Raw genomic sequence first — 27,648 nt, forward strand, 5'->3', positions numbered from 1 at the left:
CACCATTAAACAACCCCTTAGCCTGAGCCCCATGAGTCCATCAGTTGACACAGGCCAGCTGCTGGTGTCCAACTGCACTGCAGACATACCCTAGCAGCACAGGTTGGTCAAGATGTGATCTATCTGATGGTGTCTACACCCCAGCTATAGCGCTGCAGCTGTGTCATTGTACCACCACAGCCGCTTCCTACTCCAAGCAGGGGGCACACATGCCCCCCCACCCTCATACAAGTGCATCGCTGTGTCCTAGGGTGACCAGATGGCCCAATTTTATAGGGACAGTCACAATATTTGAGGCTTTTTCTTATAATGGTACCTATTACCCCCCATGCCCTCCCAAATTTTCACACTTGTTATCTGGTCATCCTACAATGTTCCCACAACTGGGGGTAGTACCAGGCCACCTCCCCTGTGCCAGCAGGCCTAGGAAAGGCAAGCACATGAGGGGCACCCCCATGAGTGCTCAGCCGCGGCCGGGAGACGGGTCTCCGGCAAAGTGTGCTGGGGGCCGGTTTGGAGGCACCTCCGTCCCCCCCAGAGCGGGGGCAGCCTGCGTGTGCCTGTGTTCGCGAGGGCGGGTCACGGCCCAGGCAGGAGGAGGAAGGACTCAGGAGTGGGCGGCGGCCGCCATTTTAAACCCACGCCGCCGCCTGCTGCTATTTCCCAATCGTCCCCTGTCCCCTCCTCCGACCCCCCCTTGTCGGGGTTGGGGGAAGCAGAACTCGCGAGAGCCCATGCGGCTGAGAGCACGCGAGCGAGGCTCGCGCAGGCGCAGGGTAGACGCTGAGGGTCGCGCGGGGCTGCTACGGCGGGGAAATGGAAGGGGAGAGGGGAGGGGTTACAGCGTGCAGCTCTCGCGAGAACTCGGAGGCTATATAGTGGAGTGGGCGTAGAGAAGGCTTCCCTTCTCTCAGTCAGTGCGATTCCGTCCCGGACCGACGCCTGAGTGTAGCCGCTGCTGGCCCTAGAGGAGCAGGCCCGAGACCATGGAAGACAGCAGCATGGACATGGAGAGCATGGGCCCCCTGCGCCCCCAGACCTTCCTCTTCGGTAACGCCCCGCGACCGCCCCCCTGGGGCCGCTGCCGCGCCGCTACTCTAGCGGGCATGGCGCGGCCGCCTGGTCCTGGGCCCGGGCCGCCTGAGGGGGTAGTATTGTGCGCGGGGCGCGGGCGTAGGACCCACGCGGGGAAAGAGGCTGCGGGCGGGGGCTCGGTGGGGAGGGCTCTAGGGGCGGCAGCCTGGGCGTCCCCTCCCCCCTCCCGACCCCACGTGGCGGGCGCTCGCACGTGGTGGCTTCTGCGGCCTCTGGCAGGGGCCGGTGCTTTGTTCCTCCACCTGCCCCCACTGCCGGGCGGGAGCAGCTGCTTCTCCCCGGCCCCCGCCTGGCGTCATGAGCCGCTAGTTTCTAGGGACGCGCTTCTCGCGCGACCGGCCAGGCGCCACTCAATGCTCTGGGCGCACATGGCAGCGTGGGGCGGGTGCGTCTCGGGGTGGAGCAGGCGTGGGAGGAAGCGGGCCCCGTTCATGAAGCCCGCAGGCCCATAGTTAGCAGGTAGTCGGTCATTCTCCAGCTGAGCTAACGGATGTGAATACGTTTGAACCTCTGCAGTTTGCACAAATGACTCCGAGACACCTCGGCCATTACCGACTCTTGCAAATCCCTGATCAGGTGACCAGATGAGAAGCAAGTATTGGGCTCTGCCTTTCTGTGGCAAACAAATGTTCTGTAGCTTTTTTAAAAAAGGTTAGCTTTGGTATTGAGATCTCACCACAGTCAGAGATGGGAGCATTCGTTTTGTACACAAATTTAGATTTTTGAAGCGCAAACTTGCAGGAATTGCTAATAAATAAGTACTAAAAGGAAAAAGATTTTAGCATGCAATAAAGAAGTGCACAATGTTCAAGGATTTTGCCTGTAAACTCAACTGATTTTGCAGGTTGTGAACTGAAGGCAGATAAGGAGTATCACTTCAAGGTGGATGATGAGGAAAATGAACACCAGTTGTCACTGAGAACAGTAAGTCCTTTTTCTTGGAATCTTGTTGCTGTGACATACCATGCTATGAAAAATAGCTCTTGGAATTCATAATTGTGGGAATAATAAATGCAAATAATCAGTTTTACAAAACTGCACAACAGGATGAGTGTTTGATGCTCTGCTCCATTTCATTTCAGTGGTGCTTTGTGAAATTTGTGAAAACTATTGAAGTATCTTAAGTTTTACACTTAAGTATCTTCTATCTGATTTGCTGAAATTTCTTCCCAGTTACTGATGTAATTAGTCATTTATTAAGAGCACTTGTTTGAAGTTGAAGAGAAACTGATGTTTAAAATAAGTATATTATGTATGTCAGATCACTGTTTTGGAAAAGTGAAAGGGATTTGTAATATAAACTGAGTAATGACAGTACTTTTTACTACTACAAAAATTAAAATGCACATATGTTAGTGTGTCAAGCTTAAACATTTGCTTACCAAACAGTTTGTTCACTTGCCTGCCATTTTCAGAATTCAGGATTCTTTTCCATTACAAGTCTTGAAGAAATAACTGCACATTATATTACTGCTTTTGCCATATAGCAGGGTGGATTGAGTTAAGTCACTGATTTTAATCATGGCAAGCAGGAAACCTTGATTTAAGTTGTCAAATTTAGTCATGTTTTGCATTTTTATACCTTATTTTCTTACAGAGAGGTTGATTGTTTTTGTTGATAACCATTAAAATATTTTGATTTGCTACTAAATACAGCGTTTATATATTTGATGGTGCTTTTTCTAGGTAGGAGGATACACTCTATACACAATTATTTAAGCTGTTATATAGCTTTTTACTTACGTTAGAAAAATGGTGAATTGTTTTATTAAATTGTTCTTAATTACTTTGTCTCATGCTCTATTTGGATTGAAATGCAAATTAAATTAAATGCACAAAATGGCATTTTAACTTTTTTAAATAAAACTACTTCAGATGTGCTGGGTACGTAAGAAAGTTTAGCAAAATATGTTTTGTGTTTAAAACGAAGGAAGTCTTATTCGTAGTTAGTGAATTGAACTGATTGGTCACCATATCCTTTATGATTTTAGAACTAGGAGATCTCATCCTCTCACACCTAGTTTTATTCATGCATTGGAAGAGGAAAACAAGCTCTTCTGCTTTTCAATCAACTCCCATTTGTTTTTAGTTGCATGAGCTAGTCATTGAACTAAGTGAATAAATTAAAATGAAAATATTTTCTGCATTTGCAGAAGAGGCTATTGCTATCAAAAGCTAGTTTAGCACTTCAACAAACTCCGCTTCCAGGTGCTTAATCAGTGACTTTCACCAGTTCAGTGGTTTGAAATTTGGCAGCAAATGTACTGCATAATATTATTTTTGTGTTGCCTTTGAGTAACTTTAATAGATGTAAGTTTGGGCCTCAACATAAGTTGTTGATTTCAAATCTAATTTAAAAGGTTTACTTTTTAAAAAATCTATATTTAGTTTACATTTAAAATTCTTTTAAACTTCTTAAACAAGTTTGACTTTTATGCACTCTGCCACATAGTTTAATAGAGTACAGGATCTTTGTTTTCTTCTTAAAACATTTCAATGTAATTGATGCAGAATACCAGAAATATCTGCATTTCAGTGGTGGAGTGATTCCTGTACATAGTCTGTAAAAAGGTCCTTGACGGTTTTCTGGCTGAAATTATAAATGTGAACAGCAGTACTTAAGTGTTTATTACTTAGATTTCTTTTAATATCTTTGCTTGCTCCTAAGAGGGAAAGAACACCCTGGATTTAGTTTGGACAATGTTCTTTTAAAACATATAGCTCTGAAATAATTATATAAATATGTATATGTTAATGAATGTTTTTCAGTTAACCTTTAAAGAGGATCTTTCCACTAATATAAGCATTGAAATGCATAATTATATTTATTTTCCCAATGCTAAATAAGGGTTGGCTTTGCCATATGGAGCTGTAAGAGGCTTAATGGTCCTTTTACAACTGTTTGTAGATGTTTCAAAATCAAAGCAAGAAAATGAGTAGGTGTTCGCAGTTAATAGAGACATTTTGTGCAAGAAGAGCTTAAAAAAAATCATGAGTTACATTTTTCCCTGCTGTTTTTTGAATTTTACTATTTATTCTTATTTTTGAAGTGGGTCAAAGACTGGAGATTGAGTTCTTGGGAGCACCTAAAATCAATCATGTAATACAAAGGCTATAAAATTATTAAATGAAAGCCAAATTAAATTACATAATAGCAGAGAGAGCTGGATACTGAAGTCTGCTTAGGCATTCTCTTGCCAGTTCCTATACACAGTCTCCTGTTCAGAAGAACATAATCATTACTAGAGCAGTGATGCACTTACTAAATGAAACACGACTTTACTGGAGCCAACTGTAGGTTATTCAGTCATGGATATCATAAGAAAACGAGTACTGTCAAGGTCTAAACAGTCTGTGAAACTGATGGACAGTTTTGCTGCACTCCTAGCAGTGGGAAAAGGGATTGCCTCTAATGCAGTTGTTACGGGATAAGTAAGCACTCTTATTTATACATAAACACTTCTATGAGTTCCTTTCACGTAAGGACATAAAGTTAGGCCATTTGCCAATGCATGTCTGCCGCTACACTACACTTGAACACTATCGCAATCACCATAGGCTGCGAGGAATGCACATTTTTAACCCTGCTCAAGTATGGGGGGATGGCAGTCTTCCAGCACCGCTACTGAAAGTTTACATTCTGAAGTATTCAACAGCATTTTTCATAATTTAACACACAGTAATTTATTAGATACATAGTAAACCTTTTAAAAAGTAGCCCATCTGTAAGTAAATGCTACAGGATGTTCAGTTTAAAAAAAATTGCCAAAGGAGCCTAGAAAATCATGACATGCAAAGTAAATTTCTTAAGGGTCTGATATTTGAATAAACCTCAGGATAAATTTTGGAAAATTCAATCTTTACTCAACAGGATTTTCTAAATCTGGAAGATGTTATATATTTTTCATAGTAAACAGGTTCATTACATGTATTTAATGAAAAGCAGAACCAAGCCTTGACAATAACCCCTTCATAGGGGTTGTGGTGCAGTGGACGTCACTGGAAATTGAGATTGTATCTTTGTCTGAAAGGTACTCTAGTCTAATTCAAACAGGGATTAAAAAATACCTGAAAGTTCTATGGCCCGTGTTATATACGGGAGGTTGGATTAGATGATCAGTGATCTATTTTGACTGTCTAATCCAGTGGTTCTCAAGTGATGAGTCACTTGCGGCCCAATCAGCACACAGCTACAGCCCATGTGACTTCCACAAGGCTATAGAGGTAGTATATATATTGTGTGGATGTAGCCCACATGACAGAGAATGCTGCATATGGGCCCAACAATGGTAAATAGGTTGAGAACCGTTGGTCAAATCTGTGAATCTATAGTTTGTACTGCAGTAGTGCCCAGAGACCCCACTCAAAATAAAACTGCCCCTGCATCCAACAGTTAAATATAGACTTGCTAATTTACATACATTTGCCCTCATAATTGATATGGAAGGAGTAAACTAGGTAAAATGGAACCTTCTCTGATTGCATGTTTAGAACAGTGGTCTCCAAATTTTTGGGGCATGCCCCCCCAGGAGCCACAATTGGATGTGGGGCCAAAGCCACAGTTGGGAGCCTGGGGTGGGGACTGGAGCTACAGCTGTGGGGTGGGGCTGGGTGGTGCTTCCCTCCCATCCCTGTGGAGGCTGGCCCAGGCCCTGCTGCACCCCTCTCCCCATGATTCCTCCATGCCTCCTAGGGAGGTGTGCCCCAAAGTTTGGGACTTCTGGTTTAAAAGGAAATGGTCATACTATAATAAACTACATATGAATTTTATCTGCTACAACACATTGCATCAATCACTGAGAAGTCTTTCGAATGCTTTTAAACAGTTGTCTCAAGCAGGTGTAGAGGTTATTTTACCTCTATTTGGCACTGATGCTGCTGTTTCTGTTGATTTTTGGTTCCCACAAATCAAGGGGGATGTTGATACATTGGAGAGGGTTCGGAGAAGAGCCTGTAGAATGTTAAAAAGGGTTAGAAAATGTGCCTTATAGTGATAGTCAAGCAGCTCAGTCTATTTAGCTTAACAAAGACCAGGTTAAGGGATGCTTAGATTACCATCTACAAGTACCTATATTGGGAGCAAAGATTTAATGGCCCTCCAATATAGCAGGGAAAGTTATAACAGCATCCAATGCCTGGAAGTCAAAGCTAGGCAAATTGAGACTGGAAATGAGGCTTATTTTTTAATGGTCAGAGTAGTTAATCATAGCAACTATTTACCAAGGGTCATGGTGGATTTTTGCATCACTGCTCATTTTTAAATAAAGATTAGATGTTTTCTAAAAGATCTGCTCTAGGAATTCTTTTGGGGACGTTCTGATTTCTTGTATAGCACTGGCCATAGACTAGGAGATGATCACAGTGGTTCCTTATGGCCATAGTATCTGACTCTATAAGTTGTATGGCTTCCTGATTCAAGATTGGCTGTACTCACAGCTGTTGGAATGCCACTAGCAGCTCTTCTGAGCTCCTAATGCAGCCTGTTGCCACAAGCGGATAGGGCAGATAAGCAGAGACATACATAAGAATGGTCATACTGTATCAGACCAATGGTCCATCTAGTCCAGTATCCTGTCTTCCAACAGCGGGCAATGCCAGGTGCTTCAGAGGGAATGAGTAGAACAGGTAGTCATCCAGAGATCCATCCATACAAAACAGTTGTCAGCCAGCAAAATAAGCAGAACACAGCACCAGCATCTGGGCCATAGGATGGAAGTAGATACTCGCTGACTAATTAAAGCTGCTACTTGCATGAAGTGAGTGTGGGTCCGTTGGGGAGGAAGTTACTGTCTAAAAGGTGGAATAAAAAACTGAAAGAATATAAACTAATCCCAAATAGAAGATGGACAAATTGTGGTTAAAAAAGTGAGGGGTAAGATGGTGGGAAATAGAAAAGGAAATGGTTGTGGAGAACAGATTGCAGAGTGTGGTCTTGGAGGGAAAATAAATGGAGTTTAAAAAACAACATTACAAGAAACAAAGTTGGGAGAGATCATCAGCACAACTTTTAATTAGGAAATTTTAGATGGTTTATTCATGGGAGTACCTAGAGTACATTTTCTGATATCCAGCTGAAATAATGGAAGTCAAAATTGTCAGCGAACTTAGATGGAGAATTGGCAGAGCATAGGCACTGATGCAGAAGAGGGCAAAAGATGGATTCAAGTCATATTGCCAGCAGGTTTTTCTTGCTTTGTAATGCTAAGGCTCTGCTCAGTGACCACATGCAAAAAGAGGCAAATGGAGCTTTCTAGCTCCCCAGTTTCATGCCAGTAGAATTAAGTAGTTGGGATACAGCCAAATAGTCTATTACACTAAAAATATAAAGAAAGCTTTCCACTTTGTGATCAGCAATTTGTTATTCAAGCTCTCAACCAGAAATGTCCCCGTTGGTTTTTCGGAAAGGTAGACAGTCACCAGACACTTAGATCTAACTGATAATGCAGCATAGTTCTAAGACCATAAGAGTAGCCATACTGGGTCAAGACCAGTGGTTCATCTAGCCCTGTATCCTGTCTTCTGATGGGTCATTGCCAGGTACTTCAGGCGTAAGAGGGCAATTAGCAAGTGATCCATCCACTATCATCCTGTCCCATCTTCTGCCAGTCAGTGGTAATGGGGCAACCAGAGCATGGGGTTGTGTCCCTAACCATCTTGGCTAATAGCCATTGATGGACTTATCCTCCTTGAACTTACCTAATTCTTTTTTGGTCCCAGATATGTTTTGGCCTTCACAGGATCCCCTGGCAACGAGTTCCACAGGTTAACTGTGCATTGTGTGAAGTACTTCCTAAGATTCGTATTAAATCTGCTGCTTATTAATTTAATTGGGTGACTCCTGGTTCTTGTGTTCTGTGAAGGGGGTAAATAACACTTCCCTATTGATCTTCTCCACATTTTTCATGGTTTTATAGGCCTCTAACAAATCTCCCCTTAATTTTCTTTTTTCTAAGATAAAACAGTTCCCCGTCTCTTTAATTTCTCATATAGAAGCTGTTCCATACCCCTAATCATTTTTGTTGCCCTCTGTACTTTTTCCAATTCTAATCTTTTTTGAGATGGTGCAACCAGAATTGCACACAGTATCCAATAAAACAAGCAGTAGCCTTAATAAGATCTTGTAAGATACTGGGCTCACTTGCATCACAAATACCTAGTTAAAACTCTTGTCTGGATGAGACAGCTTGCCCCAGCCAGTTAATTGTTACGGTGTAAGACTAGAGAGAACACGTGGTGAAGTGGCTGTTCCGTTTTCAGCTGTGGAAGTCAGTGTTCCTGTAATATCCATTACCAGATGGATTCACAGGGTCCACTAGATCAATTTTACCTTAATCACTGGGATTTTAGGGAATATCTGACGGAACTATATGAATATACAACTAAATACTTAAAAACTTTGTTTTGTTCCATATATCTTATAGCATATAAAGTTCATTTTGGTAGCTATCTTCTCATTACTGAAAATCTGTGATGCAGATCATGTCTAATTGCAATTTGATGCTTATTAAATACATTTCCAGTGAAACCATGCTGATACATAGGACAAGATAACCAAGAAACATACCTTTACTGAGTCTTAAGGAGTAAAAATACTAATAAAATAGTGAATGTATTTGACAGTTTTCCAACTTAAGAATGATCAACTTTACATAAAGTATAATGTATTTCAATTTTTGCATAGGTTAGTTTAGGTGCTGGTGCCAAAGATGAATTACACGTCATAGAAGCAGAGGCATTGGACTATGAAGGGAATCCAATTAAAGTCACACTGGCATCTTTGAAAATGTCAGTACAGCCTACGGTAAGGACAGACTTGTACGTTATTGTGGATAGACATTAGTGTTAAGTGGTAGACTCAGCTAAGAAACACTAACGAAGTATAAATCATAGTAAAGCAAATCCTTGTTTCTAACTTCTTGTGTTAAAATGAGAATTTTTAAAATACTTTTGCTATTTCATTTGTGTTCTTGGATGGTTCTCTAGTCATTTCATTCTCAGGTTCTTGTACATGAGCATAACGCTATCCCATTTAGTTTGGAAATGCTGCAGAGGAATTTTTAATTTTTATAAAGCCTCCATTGAAATTAATAAAATATGGAAACATTTTTGGGTGGTCTTAAGTTTCTTAAATCTCTCATGGAAGCTTATTTTGTGCTAACCTGGATCTGAAAGGGCTTCCTTAATTCACACTATTTGTTTCTAAATCATAGCGTTCGTTACTTAGCAGATGTGCACCTGGGTGTTGAGTCATAACTGCATGCTTCAGTGACAAGTTTCTATTGCTTTATTTGTTAGTACTGTAGAGCAGCACAGGTGAAGCAGGTGTTACTCCTTATACATAGTTTGCTCCAACTGCACCTGTGCATACCCTTTGGGGGAAGGTATTGGGTTACAATGGTCCATAAATGTATTAAAGGGAATAGTTTGAAGAGAGGATTGTAAAAGTGGAATTGAGGGCCTAGGTAGAGCCACACAACCTGTATACTAATGTTGATCTATAGTGAGATGAGAACTCAGTTTGGTTCACAGACACCAGTGAGTTTTTAGATACCTGCCAGGGTTTTCGCTTGGTCTTACCTGTTTAGGAAGAGTCTAGTGGAACACAGTAGTAAAGCATGAGTGAGAGGTACTTTACTGGGTGCGTGGGTTATAAATGATGCCTGCTTGAACATTACAATAATTCCTTCTTGACTGCTAATAGCTAAGAAGCTACTGGTTTGTTGCATTTGTGCTAATGGCAGTTCTTTCAGCTCTGTACTGTTTTCATTGTTTCCACATCATTTCTGTTTGCTCTCTGTCCTGGCACTTATTTTTATTTGGTGTTCAGGTGTTCTCTAATTGGCCATCAATAATACTTTCTGTTAAATAACATATTTTCTCTTCAGGTTTCTTTGGGTGGCTTTGAGATTACACCTCCAGTGGTTTTGAGGTTGAAATGTGGTTCAGGGCCCGTTCATGTCAGTGGCCAGCATCTTGTAGGTATGTATTGTAAGTTTTTTCAATGCATTTTAAGTATAACTTTCACATAGTTGTAGAAAAGTAGAATTTATTCTAAGCTGACCATATTGGTTTTTGTGTCACAGTCCAGGTAAAGCTCCCCCTGCTGGATACTCAGTAGGCCAAAAAGGACCCCATTGCTACAAAAGCATGCCCCCTTGTTCCTCTTTCAGCCTCTGGTTTTAAAGGCTAGCATTAATTTCTAGTTTCTTCGTTTCCCCTTTCTGGGGAAAATTCCACTGCTTCAAACTTCAGCCCTCTCCAGAGAAATTAGAAAACTGTCACCTAAGATGTGGCCATTCCATTGTCTTAAGATGCTCCCCTTTGAATTTGAACTAATTATGTTAATGATTTTCTGTTGTCCCTGGTCAGTGAAGAACACAACACCTGCACTAATAGCATATCACTGACCCTATATCCATTGAACATTTGGATTGATATTGCAGTTTTATGAAATCAACCATACTTATAAGTTGAATTATAGACAGATACCCAAAAATCAAGCTGTGACTATTTGGGGTAGCGTGACTGCTGACTAATGGAAAAACTAGTTTCTTCTGCCTTTGTTAATTCTAAAACTCTGCAGTGGAGCTTCAGCTTTGGAACATTGGCAATGATGTGTTTTTTCAGGTAAAAAAATTAGACCAATTTTTCATAGCTCTGGGTAATTATTGGCTGGCTCTAATGTGGTAAACACTTCTGTGATCTTGTGCAAAAATATTTTATTGTTTCTTAGCATTAGAGGAAGAACCAGAGTCAGAAGATGATGAAGATGAAGTGAAGATACTAAACACTTCAGCAAAGAGACCAGCAAGTGGAATAGCAGCTAAAACTCCACAGGTAGAGTTAAGGTTTCTTATGAAGTATGTTCAGGACTTTCTTCTGGAAGCATTTACATCTCTACCACCTACAGCAGAGTAGGCAGATGCATTCCTTACCATGATTAAGGTGTTCATGGTTGTTGGCAGCTGCAGGAGAAAGGTTATCCTGTACTCAGATACTGGAAAGCAGTACTAAGATTTTCCCATGTGTAGTTCTGAAGTATAATTTACAAATTTTAAAGTCTGGTAGTGGTTAGTATTAAAGTTTCAATTTCCTTTTTAGTGTAAAAATTCTAGGTTTGATTGTGTAATTGACAAAAGTAGTGGAAGCCATGTCCTGTGTAATTAAATTGCAGATAATGCACAGTGATAGGCCTTATCACATAGATTTCCATCCCATATTACTTTGGATCATCAGCTGTATTTAAAAAACCCTCCAAAACATCTTGGTTTATGGTGACCATATGCTTAACTCTAACCACACTGAAACGAGACCAAGTGACATCTGCTGTTGCTAGCTCTGACTGTCTTACAGTTGTAGAGTGTATGACGCACAATGCTTATCCATAAACAATTTAAATGGCCCTAATTACCTAAATCTGTTCTGTGCTCCCCTTTTGCACCATCAATTGTTATATTACCCTCTATCCCATAAGTGTGTAGGCTCTCCTGCTTTATATATTCCCATTTGTTACCAATAGCCTCATTCTTCAATGGTGTTTAAACTTGCTTCCAGCATTTTAGACCTTGGGTTTCTTTTCTTGGTTCTTGTTACATGGATTTGGTAAAGCTTTTAATTTATTGGCATTAACAGAACTGATTTTTTCTGAGTTGCCAACATGCATAAAAGTTGCAATCATTTAACTTAATTTAAAAAAAAATGATTAGATAAACCAGTGCAGGTCCTTGTGTAGGCACTCCATTGGTTTTAAACCAATATCAGTTTAGTTTGTCTGTAATTTTACCAATACAAGCTAAACCAGTATAAATCAGGTTGAAGTGCCAATACACAGTTGGCACCAGGTCAGTTAAAATGATATAAAGCAACACCTTTAAACTGATCCAACTCTGTAGAAGAGGCCTTTATCTTGTTGGCAGTACAATACGGGAAGAGCAAATTTCCAACAAACCTTGCGTGCCATCTGTATTGCACTCTCAGAAAACTATTTGTTAAACTTAACCAGATTTATGACAAATGTTTTCTTTACAGAAAAAAGCAAAATTGTCAGAAGATGATGACGAGGATGATGATGAGGATGAGGATGAAGATGATGACGAGTGTGTATTTTTCTCATTTCTTTTTGCAGTGCATTTTGAAATGTTTCGTTTTCAGAGAATGAAAAATATGCATGACATTATTAAATCTAGATATTTTGTTTTGGACTTAGTTCTTAATTAACCTAGAAATTATAGGGCACCTTATCTACGATAAGATCTGGCTTCATATGCCATGTTGTTGTATAGTGTGCACTGTTCTATTTAACTTCCTAGGTTACTCTTACTGCAGCAGTAAGTGGAAGAAAATTTAAAAAATGATCTTAGTGTTTGAAAGATGCTCCATTTTTGCTTGATACATTCTTTCAAGATGGGTAGTAAAGCCTTAGCCTTTAGAAGATTCTTTTCAAGTTGGTATTCTAGCTTGGTTTTGACAAAGTCCACTTACATCTCTATACCGTCTTCCATTGAAAGAACAGGAATGAGGACTAAGTCATTGGAAATGAACTATTTTGGTTAATTGAGAGAATTATGTACATATTGGAGTGGGCTTCTTAGTAATGTAATTTTTAATTCTAGTGATGATGAGGATGATTTAGATGAAGAGGAAGAGAAGATTCCAATGAAGAAAGTAAGTCCTTTTAGTATTTGAGAACGTTTGTCTGGAATTTTGGAAACTTGCATGAGTGCATATAATTCAGTAGAGTTTGCCAGGTGTGGGCATAAGCATTACTTTAATGAGCTAGAAATTAAGTTGGTACAAAATTGGGTATTGGAGGCAGGGGAGTTTGGCTAGGCAAGTCACATAATTAAAATGGGGTGCTGCCTGGTTTCCATTATCACTTGGGCCATGGGGTGCACCTCTTCTGAAGAAATCGAGGGCTTTCCTTGTAAATGTGGGTGTTGATCACTAAGTGCAGAGGGGGATGGGAATCTTCAGATTCAGGATATATAAATTGTTACAGAAGTTTATTTGCATCTTTAAAACTTGCAAATTTATCTTGTGGGGCAATTTCTTTTATATAAATGAAAAATCCATCTGACTAGGAAAAGCACATTTGACTTATTTTTTTCCACTGCAAATGATTAATTTGATGTTTAAAATTGTATATCTGCACTCCTTCAATGAATGGGATACTTTACACCTTGTCTACTCTTTCAGTCTCTTTTCAGTCTTTGGACAGCATTGCATCACTTCATATTTTAAGTTACCTAAATCAAAAGCGCGAGGAACTATTAAGTAAAAATTTAGGACCAGTTTACACACAAACTTATGATATAACTAAGTGATTTCTAATTCTCATAGCCTGTTTGGTTGTGAGCTGTTCCTCCATTTTTCTTCAGTTGTGCATATATGCTTATAACCAGTAAATTGTAGACTTAATATTGGAGTACAAATCTTGGAATATGTTGATAGGAAATCTTAATGGATCCATTGGGCTTTCTCTTATCCATAGCAAGTAAATAACATTGATCTATCAAATTCCCTGTTCTGTGAGTGTTCACCCCCTTTGGCTCTGTTATGTGGCAAATCTTGTTCACCAAGTACCGGATAAGTGCCTTTGGACCTCATTAGTACTACCGTTGTTTGCTTTCCTATTGATATCTTACTACATAATGGTACAAGCTGTTCTCTTGCCCATAGAGTTAGCTTGGAATACAAAAGCAGCAGTGACTTTTTGTCAGAGTAATCCAGTATTACATATAGGGATTAATAGAATAAAAAGCAAGGTTCTCTACTGTACCTCCTTTGCTTCATAAAAATTGCAGACTCTTAGGGCAAATGACCTGTACATTCATTCTACTTTCATGTGGTGTAACTGACCAGAATTTGTCTAAAGTATGTCAGATGCCAATCTTAGATTTTTACAGTTTAGACAATTTCTTGTTCTTCAGATTGTGCTGCTTATCACTGCCAAGGTGAGTTCTGTCACCATAAAAAAAATGAAGGAAAAACTAAGTGTTCTCTTAAATGAGAATAAACCTTAATGGTCAAGTGTCATTAAAAATATATATATAAAAGCATTTTTGTTCAAGATAGTTACTAAACAGTTTACTTTTTTGTCCTCGAGTTTGTGGTGGTGTGATAAAATACCTTTTACATAACTTCATTCTGCTGTGTGAGGATACTATTTGTAAAATTTTTTAAATTTTAGCCTGCCCGTGATTCGTCAGCAAAAAATACTCCGAAATCAAAGCAGAATGGAAAAGATTCTAAGCCGTCCACACCAGCATCTAAATCAAAAGTGAGTGACTACATATAATAAAATTTCAACATAAATGAATGTTGGAAAAGGTGTAGCAATTTTAGCTGCATTCACCCAAAGCTTGGTTTCCCACTTAAAGCCAATTTATTTCATTATCCATATTTTTCAGGATAAAGCTAATAAGGTTACTGGGGTATGCAGGCTTTCAATTGATCATTGGCTGAGTGAGCAGTCATCACTGATCTGGGTTTGCAGACAGTATCGTTTATAATCTAGGTTAGCTCAAGTAATCATGGACTGCAGGGGGTAGCCAGCTCTGAGTTTAAAAACTCTGGGATATTTAGTCTCCCAAATGTTTTGCTTGACATACAGCTGGATATGATCTAGTCTCATCCTTGTGGTTAGATGTTGACCCATCTCCATTGTGGGGCTAGGGACTTGCCTTTGTTTCTGTCAAGGTGACCTATTCTGATTAAAGTAAGTATTAAGCTTAAGTTTTTAATATTACCAAATGGACCATTAATTGCTTGCTTGGCACTGCTTATCTCGTTTTTGGTCCAGTGACTGCATAAAGAGTCCTTTCTGCTTGCTCTTCACAGATCACCTGTGAATCACGAACTACGAAAGTGAGGAGTTGCTAGAAATCATTCTGCACATTTTTTTAAATCCTACCGTCATGGTTAGTGAGGCAAAGGGTTTTTCTCCACAAAAGTGTCCAAACTCCTGTCCAATGCATATGAAAACAGCAGTCATCTAGGAAAAGTAGTAAGCTAGATTTAAGTTGAAAAGCCATCAGTCTAGTTGATAGTGGTGGTTTTTTTTGTGTGTGGCTTTCAACAGATCTGAAGCATGCAGGCATTTGGCTTTTTCAGTAGCTTGTTGAGATTGTGTTTTGGATGAGAGCTAGCTGAACTTGGTCCAGATAAATGAAGTAATGAAGGGAAAGGAGAGATTGGGTCTAAGCCTTTCAGCTACAGTCATAGTTCAGACAACTCTTTTTTGCTAGAAAGACAAGAAAAAAGTAATTTTCCAGTCAAGCAGCTAGAGGCCTGCAAATATACTATATACAAATGATTTATATATAAAGACATAATATATATAATATAGGACATACAATGTATGATAGCTGGCGGTATCTCTAGAATAATAATTAATATTGGAGCAGACATATGCACCACTGTTGGTTGTAGAAGTTGCTGACACCACCAGCCTAAAGGTAATAGGTTGTCTTAGTGTTCAGGTTGGGTTGATTTTCTTAATACCTTTTACATTTGTTGTCTTTGAAGAACTGGGTAGATAATTCTCCTGTGAACAGAAAGGGGCACTGATATTTTTCTGTTATCTGGTAATACAGAACATTTGTAGTAGTGTTTTCTAAGTAAATTATTTGTAACACAAATATTCTAAAATTTGAGTGGTTTGTACATGTACCCCCTCAAAACCTATCAGCACTTGAAGTGAGGTGCACAAATGTAAATTTTTTTATCTTGTGATGACTTTTCTAATAGTTTATTGAAGACTGAGACCATAAAAATCTACTGGCACATCTGTTTAATAATGGGAACTGGAGCAAGAATGACTCATTCAGTATTAACATCTGTATTTGGTCTTAATATACTTAAATGATCTCCAATATATCATGTATTCAGCAACTTCATTGTACTGTTTGAACAATGTTTTTATAACTTAATTTCAAAAAATAAAGCTGAAGAAATGGGAAAATTACAGTAGTTCCTTTGCAATTGCAAAATCTTTACAAATCAATAACATGAACTGCTTGTTTCAGACTCCGGCATCTAATAAGAAGGAAAATAAAGCACAAACTCCAAAATCACCAAAAGTACCCCTTTCACTTGAGGAGATTAAAGCAAAGATGCAGGCAACCCTAGAAAAGGTGAGTTTAAACTGATGAAAGTGGTTTTTTTCCAAGTGGAATAGTTTGTCTCTGATATCAAGTAGTTCAGCAATGGCATCCAGATGGAGAGGAGACATGACAAATAACCTTGAAGTAGACACTGAGAAGTCATTGTGAAAATGGCACTGTAGGGTTTCATGTTTTCAGTCTTTCATGTCTTCAGTATCAAATTGTGGCCTCAAAGCTAAATTTCAAACTGTTTTAAAGTTAGGCATCTAAAGTTGTATTTAAATACCTAACTCAGTATTTAAATATCTAATTGGTGGTATGGATGCACTTTGAAAATTTGGCCCTCGTTTTGAATGTAAAAACTTTTGTTCTAGCCCCAGAGACATTTGTGGGGAATTTAAGATATGGGTACTTTGTCATTCATCACCTTCGTTAGAGTTTCAGACTGAGTTATACTTTCAGTAATGCTTGTGTAATCCCCATATCTTCAACATGGTTTGAGCAGGTATACCTGATTCTATACATGGAGAAACAGGATGTCATTTTAATCACTTTCAAAGTAACCCTATTAAGGGGGACTTAACTGAGAGTGGGTGTGAGCATCTGACTTGTGCAGAGTGGGTAAGTATTAGCATTTTTGTCCTTCAGAGTTTGGCTCAAAGGTACAAGTCAAGTCCTGCTGGCTACTTTATCTAATTTATAAAATACAAATTGGTTCTGAAATGTCATCTGACATTTAATAGAAAATTTGCTTTATCCACACATTAAGGTTGGAAAACCTTCCATTTTAAACTTACTTGTTTTGAATGGTTGGGTATGTCGCTGCCCTTGATGATCATCTAACATAATTCATAATTTTCTTAATGTAAATATAATTTTGAATAGCAATTTTTTTGTGTTAGGATTGCACAAAATAGATGGTGTTTATTTTTAAAGGCAAATACTGAGAGTGCTGGGGACCACAAGACCCTGTATGTCTAAGAGCTTTAGTCTGCAATTACTTGTACATTGAATCCCGGGGATGGATGCCAACAGCATAGATGCATCGCTCTTAGGTGCATGTGGATATATAACAGCCCACATTACAAGCTGTAAAGATGTTGGCCACTGATGCTTTGAGATTCAATGAACAGAACTTATGCCTTTTTTTAAGGCAAGTCAATTGCATAGGCCATATACTAGGGTGATGGGTTCACTTAGAAACCTTGATACAACTGAAAAAATTATTTTGCATTGCTTTTGATAATCTAGTTTCCTGACACTGTACAGTTAGCTTTGAAAATTTTTACTTGTACTAAGGATTTAAAAGACTTCTCTTCAGTGTTCTCCATTTATTGCAGCAATTCAGTAGCTTACGTACATTAAAACTTTTACTTTTTTTTCACAATAGGGTTCTGCCCTTCCTAAACTGGAAGCCAAGTTTGTCAACTATGTTAAGAATTGTTTCAGGACACAGGATCAGAAGGTAACTGAATTTACTGCAGCTTGAAAAAAATCCAAAAACTTTTGTAACAAAATTTATAGATTCTTTTCCACTTTTAATCTCTACTTGCTTTGGACTGTTTCAAAAGGTTACAAACCACAAACAATACTTCACATTAAATAAATGGAAACTGTTTTAAGGGTTTAGTTGGCTAAGATGGAAAAGCTAATGTTTTATTACATTTTTCCAGCTTTTATATGGTTAGTAAATTATCTGTTGCTTACTAAACCCACAGAATTTTCCCTTTGGCACCATATCGACTAAGGAAATGAGCTGTGGTTTTCCCTGCTGCTGAATTTGGCGACTTGGGCTAGTCTGCTCTTAAACTTTCTTTTGTTAGGGGATGGCTTGGAAGGGGGTATTGTTTTGCAGTAGACATTATGGCAGTCTTATTTCTTTGTCTTCCAAAGTCAACTGAACTCTTGTAAGAGGGCATGCCAGAAGCTGGTATCAGGAAGGCACAGAATTAGTTATTACTCGACATTAGACTACATCTGTAAGTCTTAGATTTACCTATCAAAATTTCTGTAACAAGGAATTTAGTCATTGGAAGAAAGTTTTTATGCTTTCCTGATTTCTCCTGTGGTTTAAAGGTGTTAAATTGTCTGATAGACAAAATCATAGGTTCTTAAAAGAAAATGTTTAAAAGCGGTCCCAGCTACTGAAGTTGGTCTGACTTCTGTCAGGGCAGACAGAGTTCAGTCATTATTTGCCTTACTGGTCCACACCCTTCCTCCTGCCTTTTCATCACTAAATTCTTAGTGTGCAGTCTTTTAAAAATGTTTATATGTAGTATAACTTGCATTTTTAACTTTTTGGGAAAAGTTGTGTATTTGGGTCAACAAAGTGCATAGCCTTATACTCACATGGTATGCAAAGGATCTGTTGCCACATTTTTTACTTAAAATCAACATTTTTGTGCCTTTCTACAAGACTGGGGTGTAATCATTTTAAGCTCTTGTGGCTAATCAGTGTTAAAGCTGAGTAGAAACTTGCCTTTTTACCTGCCCATTGTTTGGCACAAAGAGCACTTTTCAGAAGATGACAACTTCTCAACACAAGAATCCAAAAACACTAAATTACTGTGTTCAGAATTGAATACAGTGTTTTTCAGAGTATATTTGTATAGCTTTATTTTAATACTTTTAGCCAATAGTATAAATGTGTGATGTATAGAAAAATACAGGAAAAAGATTTTTTAAATCTTCATGTACACAGAGCACAGTTCAATCCAGTTTACCTCCAAGTTGTACTATCCTGAAGATTAGGTAATTAGACCATTCTTAGCTTCAACTTCTAACATTTTTATGTACACTTTCAGGTTATTCAAGCTCTCTGGCAGTGGAGACAGACTCTGTGAGAAAGAAAACAGTTTAAACTGTTCATTAAAACCTGCAGTCTTATTTCTGTAACCATTAATATTTGGCTGTCCTTTTTATAAATGCTGAAAGAACTTTCCCTATAGTGTCTGATAAATGTCGTCCAGAATACTTTGCCAAGAACGTGTTGTCCAAAATGCCTGTTTAGTTTTAAAGACGGGACTCCACCCTTTGCTTCATTTTAAATATGTATGGAATGTTTTGATAAGGCATAGTGGAGGTGGTGGTCAGACAAATGGAAATGGTGGGAAGACTAAATGTAAATGTGAAAATAAAATTTAGTATTTTGATAAAGTGCTATTGCTTCTTTATTTTTGTGGGCTTAGGGGTTGCCTGTGTATTGAATGAGAGCTTTTAAGTTTTCATAAGAATTGCTAAATTTTTTCCATTTACATATTTTTACCCAAACGTGCCTCAGAATCTATCTGTAAATGAGATTTTTTTAAATTAGTCTGCTGTTGCTACAGTAACTTCGTATGAATCAATTATTCATTAATGATTCTCAGCGTTAGAAAGACAACTCTTGCACCATATACAGTTGATCACATGAGCATGTTAAAAGGTGCTAAACATTGTTAAATAGCGCAAAAAAAAAATGGTTGGGGAAATAGTCAAGACGGTATGGGACCCAGTGAGCTTTCTGGGGAAAAATTTCCGGAACCGCTGGATGCAGTGTTCTGCTCTTTGACTGCTGTGGTAGGCCAGTGTTCTCTGGTTTGAAGTAAGCATTTTTAAGACCAATGGGCTAAAAATTTCAGAGGGTACAATAGGAAATAGCCTTTTTAATAGGATCTATTCTTGGAATTAACACTGTTCAGAAGATTTTGACACCACTTGTGGAGATGAGCCATGCATATCACAACTTCTCCATTTAACATTAGAGAGAGCATGGCTCTTTTTTATTCCAGATCACTGGATGTCCTTGTTCTCTGACAATTAAAACAGCTAATGCTTTGTAGGTAATCTTTTGGGCTTCGGATTAAAGCAACTTCTGGTATGAGTTAATGCATTTCCGAGTCTCTCTACTCTGAAAATACGGATGAGGCAGTTTGCAAAGTGTATAAATAAAAAATCTTGGTCTCCGAAATGGCAAAGTTGATAAAGTGCTGCCGGTGCTAGACCCAGTATTGTGATTACTGCCTAAGAAAGACATAAAAGGGTAGGGTTAAAAGCAAAAGCTGAGAGAATTGCCTTCCAGTTTGAACTCTGTAAACCTGACCAATTCTTGCTGTGGAATGAAAATGCCAAGATAAGGCATTGGCCTTTGTGTGCTGAAACAATGGAAAGGAGCCAGCGAATGACATTGTCTACCACGTAACACATTTCTCAGCATCTTTTGTTTCTAATTAGGCTATACTGAATGCTGTGTGAAGAGCCCTGCCCAGGTACAAAATTTATATTTGATCTGCAAAAATGGTCCCTGGATATATGCAGGTGTTCAGAGCTCTAGCTATGTGGTAGGTGGTAACAACTGCATATTGGACAGGATGCAGCCTTGACGTAGTCCAAGTATTGGAAGTGCATATCTGGTTTGTACTGTCACTATGTAATACTGATAAATGCCCCTTGTGTCAAGCTAGTCCTAAATTCTGCAGCAAGATCTGCATCAAATGGGACATTTAAGATGAAGAAAATAAAATGACTGCTACGGTATCCTGTATTAAGCCGCTGCTGTCCCTGCATGATCTTCAACATACTGCAGATTTTTTTACTGACAGCAGATGCATTGTAGAAATTGAGGGGGGCAGGGACAGAGTTTTGGCAGCCTGATAGACAGCTGGGGCTTTTAGCACCTGGGGAATTGAGGCAGTTTGGGATAAACTCATTAGCTGGATATTTTGGTGTTGAAACAGTTAACTTTAATATTAAGCCTTATTAGGTTTGAGTCAAAACCCCATTGATTAATGAGCTAACACTTGTAAGCTACTTAAATATATCAGTAGGTAAACATTCTATCCAGTTTACACTTAGCTCACTTTTTCAATGTTGCCTTCACAACTGAGGGCTGGAAATGTACCTCTTCTGTGAAGGAAACTTAAATTGGGCTTGGTCCCTGTTTTTGCTCCCTTAACATACACATTTCTCACAGCTTTTAATTCTGCTTGTTTAAGGGAGAGACTTCAGTCTGTGAAACTTGTTTTTAACACCCACTTAAGAATAGAACATAATGGCCATACTGTGTCAGACCAATGGTCCATCTAGCCCAGTATTCAGTCTTCTGACAGTGCCCGGTGCTTCAGAGCAGTGTTACTCGGGTTGTCTTCACTCATGGCAGCACATTTGGCTCTGCTGGATCGATTCTTTGGGATTAATTGAGCGGAATTGGAGACCCTCTCCATTAATCTGGAAGTTGACTCAATAAATCCACTCCCACAAAAAGATTAACGCTGCGTCGACAGGAGGGCATTTCCCATTGGCACAGTGTAGTGGGGATGCCGTGCTAATTAGAATTTTAGAAGTTGATGGGCAATAGCTTGCTTATCTCCTGTCGACTGCCGCTGAATTTTGTTGGAGTGTAGACCAGGCTTCCGACTGAGGCTCAGGAGCCACAAGTGGCTCTTTACTGTGTCTCCTGTGACTCTTTGCAGGGCATGATACTAAAACATTTAATAACTAACCAGGATGATTTTATTGTTAACCAATTGTCAAATATTGGTCAGTCTGAGTATCACTGCTTCAGAGTGAACATCCCGTTGTCCAATCCAAGCTTCTGGCAGTCAGAAGCTTAGGGACTCCTGCTGCATAGGTTTCATTTCTAGCCATGTTGGCTAATAGTCACTGATGGACCTATCCTCCATAAATTTACCTAATTCTTTTTTGAATCCAGTTATAAGAAATGTAAATGTCAAACATTTTGGATATAGCTTGTTAACACAAGTTAAATTTAACAGTTTGTAAATCTCATCTGTGAAATTTCCCAGAAACAGAATCAAGGAAGACAATTTCTAAGTATATAAACCGTAAAACACATTTTCAGACCTTCAGACATTGTAAAGAAGCAAAGGGGGGTACAAATCTAATTTAAAAATTAAAAAAAAAAAAAAAAAAGCTTCAGCTTTAACTGGAGGCTTAATTAGATGCAGAACTGCAGCATATAGAAGTTTAGAACACGACTTTGGAAAAATTCCTTTGTGCGGGTTATGTCACAGAGGTGTTGATTTATGTACATCCTGTGAGAGCAAATTTCACTAATAAAACAGCCTACTTGCACCATTGGCCATTAGAACAAATTTGCTTTTAGTTTTGGTTAAAATTAGATAAAAGTTGTACTCATTCTCCAGGTTAGCCAAAATATGAGTTTAATACTTAGGAAAAAAAAGTCAACTGGGATTTTGTAAATTGCCTCTGTGCCCACCTTTTCATCTGAAGGCTATTTTTGTAACCAGACAGAGTAATGGCAATAATAGATCAAAAGCAGTTCAGGCATGGAGGAGATAGGATTGTCCCCTATGTTGTAAACAAAGCACTATAAAGTGTCCATATAATTAACTTTCTGTTAAGATGTCACAAATTTTGTAAGTATGTTTATACCATGATCAGCCCTGTGGTACCTGCCTCCAGAATGGCCATTTTCCTGTCATCTTCTAGTTGTCAGCTTGGCTGCCTGCTTGCCATTTTGCTTCTCCATGTTGGTTTCTACAATTTCATAGATTCATATTCACAGTTCAAGATCAGAAGGGGCCATTAGGTCATCTAGTCTGAACTTCTCTATATCATTGGCTCTTAAATTTTACCTAATACAAGGTTCAGAATATTTTTAAAGGTGAGTACAGATGAATCTATGTATTTTTGTATATCTGAACTAGAGGGAACTATTGATTATAGACCACTCATCATTTAGCAGTGACAGATGTTGGTGCGAATCCATAGTCTCTTTGCAAAGAAAGATCTTCTGGCTCACTTGATCCATTCAGTTGATCTCCATTATTGACAAGTGTGAATTGGGTTCTTAACTAATGCAAAATGAGCGTCCAATACAGAGTGCCTGGGAGTTTCACCTTTCCATAGGTGATGGGTTTTTTTCCCTGCTGTCTATTGGCACCCGATGTTTTCTGCTGTACCTCGGGTTGAGCTGGGTACAAAGAGGCGGCTAAGGGAGGAAGCACAGACCAAGAGGTTTCAAATAGGTGATTGCATAAAGAGGAAGCAGCTGATCCATGAAAAACCTTTCAGAGACATTTGGTGGGAAGAAAGATGCAGTTGCAAATTTTGATTGCAGCAACGTGCCGATTAATGTGTCTGATGCAGAGACCTGGAATGCCATCCTTGTATAGTTTATAAATCCTGGATGGCGGCTTGCTCTCTGCAATCCCCACCCCCAAAAATGCTGAAGTCTTTTCTACCTGTCACGTCTCTGGATGCCTCTCCGCTAGCTGGTTACTGTCCGAAAGGGGCTGCAAAGCTGCCCAGTGGTATTTTGTTAATTTCTGTGCATTGTAAATGCAGTAGCTGATTTTTCACTTCATAAAACTTTAAAAATATCAGTAAAAAGAAATTTGAATAAGGTAGGATTTGGTTGCTCTGCTGGCTAGTTTGAGTTGAATGGGTAGCATGCTATCCAGGGCAGTGGTTCCCAACCTGTAGTGTGCAGGCCAAAAGTGGCCCATGAGGGCTTTCAAAATGGCTTGCCACTTCCCTCCCACTGGCTGCTTAGGGAGCTGCTGCCTAAGGACCCAGGCAGAGCATGTTGCTGGGCGGCTAAAAGACAGGTGCAGGTTCCTTGCTGCAGCCAAGGGGATGAGATCGTCGCTCCCCTCCCCCTAGTTGTAACAGGGAGCATGGCAAAGCGCTCTGCCTAGATCCCTGGGTGCTGGGGTCCCTGCTGGAGCCGGAGGGATGGGAGCACTGATCTCCTGTCACCCTGCCAGTGGCTGCAGAAGGGAGCCACTGTCTAGGGACCCAGGGCTACAGGACGGGTGTAATTTCCCTGCTGCAGCCAGGTGGAGGGAAGATCAGCAAGGAGGGAGGCAGTCTCCTCCCTGAACAACTTCTGTCTGGCTGCAGTGGGGACGGGGGCTGCTGGGGGAGGCTGGTGGTCCTTCAAGGTTGTAAAAATATCTGTGGCCCTCAAGCCATGGGAACCACTGACCTAGGGTGTTTACATAGCCATGGATTTGTGTTGTCTGATAGCATAAGCCAAAGGTTATGGGGGTAGTAGCAGCCTTGCTGGGGCATCGTGGTGTGTGTAATTGTAGTATAGGGAGCCCCAACTGACATCAGGACCTGATTTTGCCTGGGTCTGTGCAGACCTAGAATAAGGTAGACCCTGCCCTACAGAGCATGATGATCTCATCCCAACCCTAAACTTCAAAAATTCTTGTTTAAAAATGTCCACTAAGAGGTTTTTTCCTCCATTGACTGCACAGAGGAGGCCTAAGTTCCTATGGGATATTGAACAATGCCATAGGTGTTTTCAACTGACCTGCTACCTTTAAGGAATATATTCCTTTAGGCACGGAAAGAACAGGATGACTGCCGCTGAGCTGTAAAACCATGTTTGAAAAGGGACGTGAGCCTGTGTGATTTCCAGGCCCTGAGGCTAGTTTTCCTTTAAGAATGAGAGAACACAGGTACAGATGCAGCTAAAAATTTCAATGTGACATTTAAAAAATAGGAGGAAGCTACGCAGCCTCAACTGGTGTGATTGTTTTGGGTTCAAAATTCAGCCTTATGTGCACAAAACTATGGGGGAAGAAGTCACTTAGCTTCCCCTAACAGCTGGGGGGAGGAGACCCCTTTCTAGTCCCTCCCATATCTATTCTGCTTACCTTCCCTACCAAATCTCCCCTTCCATGCTTTCCTGTCCCTTGCAACCCCCCTTCTACTCAGCCTCCCATCACTCAGCCTTTGTTTTCCTCATGCTCCCCTTGTTCCCCTGCTCTGCCATCCTCCCTCCTTAGCCAGGTGATGCTGAAGGCCAGACTCTTGCTCTGCCTTCGGCCGCCCCATCCTTCCATGCTTTCTTTCCTTTCTAGCGTTTGATTTTCTTTCCCTAAACTGTCCTGTCTGCTCTGCAAGAAGTCGGGGGACACCAGAGCCATCCCTCCCTCACAACAAGAGCAGGAGGAAGATAAGACACTTGAGCAATATGCTGGCGTCTGCAGTCCCAGTGAGAGATGGCAACGCTGTTTCTGCTGCCATGGGGTGGTGTTGTGGGAAGCTATAAATGGGCAGCATTCCCGGACCATTTCACAATGTTGTTTCCTAGCAGAGGGCAAGCTCTGTTGGCTACTCCAGTGCCTCTGAATTCAGAGGAGACATAGATAATATGGCAGCAGTCCCCTAAAGCAGGCGCTCTCAAACCTAGAGGCCCTGCTTTGCTGCATGAGGCCTGAAATACTTGTCTTATTCCCAGTCAGTGCCAATGGCTGCCTGGGATTTTCTGTGTTCATTCCAGCTCCAAGCTTCTCTTATGTGCAGCCAAGCGGCTGGGACTGAGCAGGGTTCCCCAGCAGTGTCTCCTTCCTGCTATGATGGGGCGAGTCCCTATGGAGCAGGCACTGAGATGATCTCCTCTTCTCTCGCTGCTGGTGCCTAGCTACAGGGTAGTGGCTGGAGGGGAGACAGCCGCTCCTGATTGCCATGCCTGGCTGGCAGGGAGGTGAGGGTGATGGGCTCTGTGGGGGTAGGGCTGATAGGGTTGGAATGGGGCAATGGGTGAGGCTGTTCCCAAGGGTCCCCCCCCCCCCCCCCAAACAATTTCTCAAAGCCTCAGGTCCTGCTCCCCCAGTTGCCCCAGACACTCCCTGGGCACCCCTGGCTGGCCCTGGACTTTCCAATACTGTGATCCCAACTGGCTCCCCAAAACAGCTCCCCATTCCTCTCCTCCAGAGCATGTGGGATAGGCTCTGGCTCCCCCTACCCCTGCCCCCCAGGGGAAATAAGTCACAGTGGTGAAAAGTGGCACACGTGGCACTGCACAAGAGGTAGCAGCTGTGGGGGAAGGGGGTGTGGCGGATGCCTTGTGCTCTCGCCTTGTCATGTTAGCAGTAGGTACTGGCAAAGGGCAGTGGGAAAACGTGCTTTGGTATTTCATCCATAGCTGCTCTGCCTGGTGGCCTAGCACTTGGCGGGAGAAGCGGGAGAGAGGAAAGGGGCTGAGCTCATTTGCCTTAATAAGTGAGGCCTGATGGTAAAAGGTCACGTAGCGGGCAGGAGAGCAGAGGCAAGCAGCTCTGCCATGTTGCATCTAGCAGTTCGTTCCTCCTCCTTGGGGACTACGCATTGGGCTTTCAGGAGGCGATTCAATATATTTCGCCTACCTTTCGAGATCAGCTCTCTGGTGGCTGTTCTCTTTGGATCCTCTTCCCAGTGCGGTGTGCTCAGTCCCTGCACTGCCCCAGCCCTTCTCCCGGCTGCCTGTTCCTGTGATTGCAGGAGTGCCTTTAGGCCACGTCTGCTCTCGGCAAACCTTAGCTAACAGGTTTATATTACCATATTTCTACACTGTTGCAGGGAGGGTTAAAGACCTTTTAATAACATGTTCAGGTTGACCATGAAGAGTTAACATGTTTTTAAACACAACTTATTTTCCTCGTTCAGACGTTGCTTTAGCGTAGGGAAAGCTAACCCTGAAGCCATTCCTTCTTGGTCCCAGGCAACTGTCTCTGATTTAAAACCTAGTTCTATTCTGAAAAATGGTTGTAAAGATGGCACCTTTTTACTCGCAGGGCTGGTTCTGTGCCTATTCAGAGACTTATCAGCTGACCTTAGTGGCAAAAATAAGTGTTTTGCTGTTTTTTATTCCTCTTGGTGCTGCACAGCAAACACGTTTCAGAGAGAGGGAGGTGGATTCTATTCCTCCATGCACTCATCAACAGAACTGTTCGTTCATTTCAAGGCCGGTCTGGTGATGCTTTACACAGCATACTCTGGTCTCTGATCTCAAGCTCATCAGCCTTCTCTGCCTCTCTGCAGTCGTTAAATACCTCTAACTGCATGCCCTTTGCTTATCCAGCTGATTCCACTGACCACACTTGGAGTCTGCAATTTACTGTCTCAGTGGGTCTGGTGAAACCAGGCTGTGTTCTGTACTGAACTGGCAGAGACTGTATCTTTAGAGAGTGCAGTGATGTCCTGTAAGACGCTCCCACAACAATTTGCTAATCCCATCAGTGATATGTGTGACAATCCCAGGGGCTCTAATATCCTGGAAGTGACATGACTACAGCCCCACCACATACAAAGTCTTCTCCCTTTCCCTGCCCTTCCCAAACCCACCTGCATCTAAATCCATCAACTCCGTATTATTCACTCTAGTTTTTTCATAGGGAACGCCACAAAATTATTCAGCAAATACCTAAAGATAAATCTCTTTCCTCCCCTTCAGTCAGCAGGGACTGGCCTTTGTTGGTTTCTCTGCTGGTGTTATGGCAGGAAGGACCAGATCCAAGAACTGCGTTTTGCCTTGTGCTCTGAAGGTGTGGAGAGTCCTGATCTTATTGGGCATGTGCTCAATTTGAGAAGCTCTATCTCCTGTGCACATAAGCTTCGTTTCGGAGACTGCCTTTTCCATTGTGCCAGGTGCTGAGGAGATGGGATCGGCAGCCTGTGGGACTGAGCAGGCAAGATGTGTTTGGAACTATTT

At 40.8% G+C, this 27,648-nt stretch overlaps 1 protein-coding gene across 2 annotated transcripts; it reads left to right on the forward strand.

Moving 5' to 3' along the window:
* Positions 1-893: 893 nt before the first annotated feature.
* NPM1 (nucleophosmin 1) lies at positions 894-19,355 on the forward strand. 2 transcript variants are annotated; one of them, XM_067566741.1, is made up of 11 exons: positions 894-1,050; positions 1,940-2,019; positions 8,777-8,896; positions 9,981-10,074; positions 10,829-10,932; positions 12,124-12,191; positions 12,708-12,759; positions 14,285-14,374; positions 16,122-16,229; positions 17,590-17,664; positions 19,004-19,355. In XM_067566741.1, exons 1-11 carry the CDS (start codon positions 987-989, stop codon positions 19,040-19,042), a joined length of 894 nt encoding a protein of 297 aa, XP_067422842.1. In that variant the 5' UTR covers positions 894-986; the 3' UTR covers positions 19,043-19,355. The 2 variants fall into 2 exon arrangements, with proteins under 2 accessions (XP_067422842.1, XP_067422843.1); XM_067566742.1 differs by lacking the exon at positions 14,285-14,374.
* The last annotated feature ends 8,293 nt before the right edge of the window (positions 19,356-27,648 follow it).

Source organism: Emydura macquarii, unplaced genomic scaffold (assembly GCF_026122565.2).
Source record: "Emydura macquarii macquarii isolate MOO-44397 ecotype Brisbane River unplaced genomic scaffold, CSIRO-AGI_Emac_v2 contig_2768, whole genome shotgun sequence".
Taxonomy (NCBI): domain Eukaryota; kingdom Metazoa; phylum Chordata; order Testudines; family Chelidae; genus Emydura; species Emydura macquarii.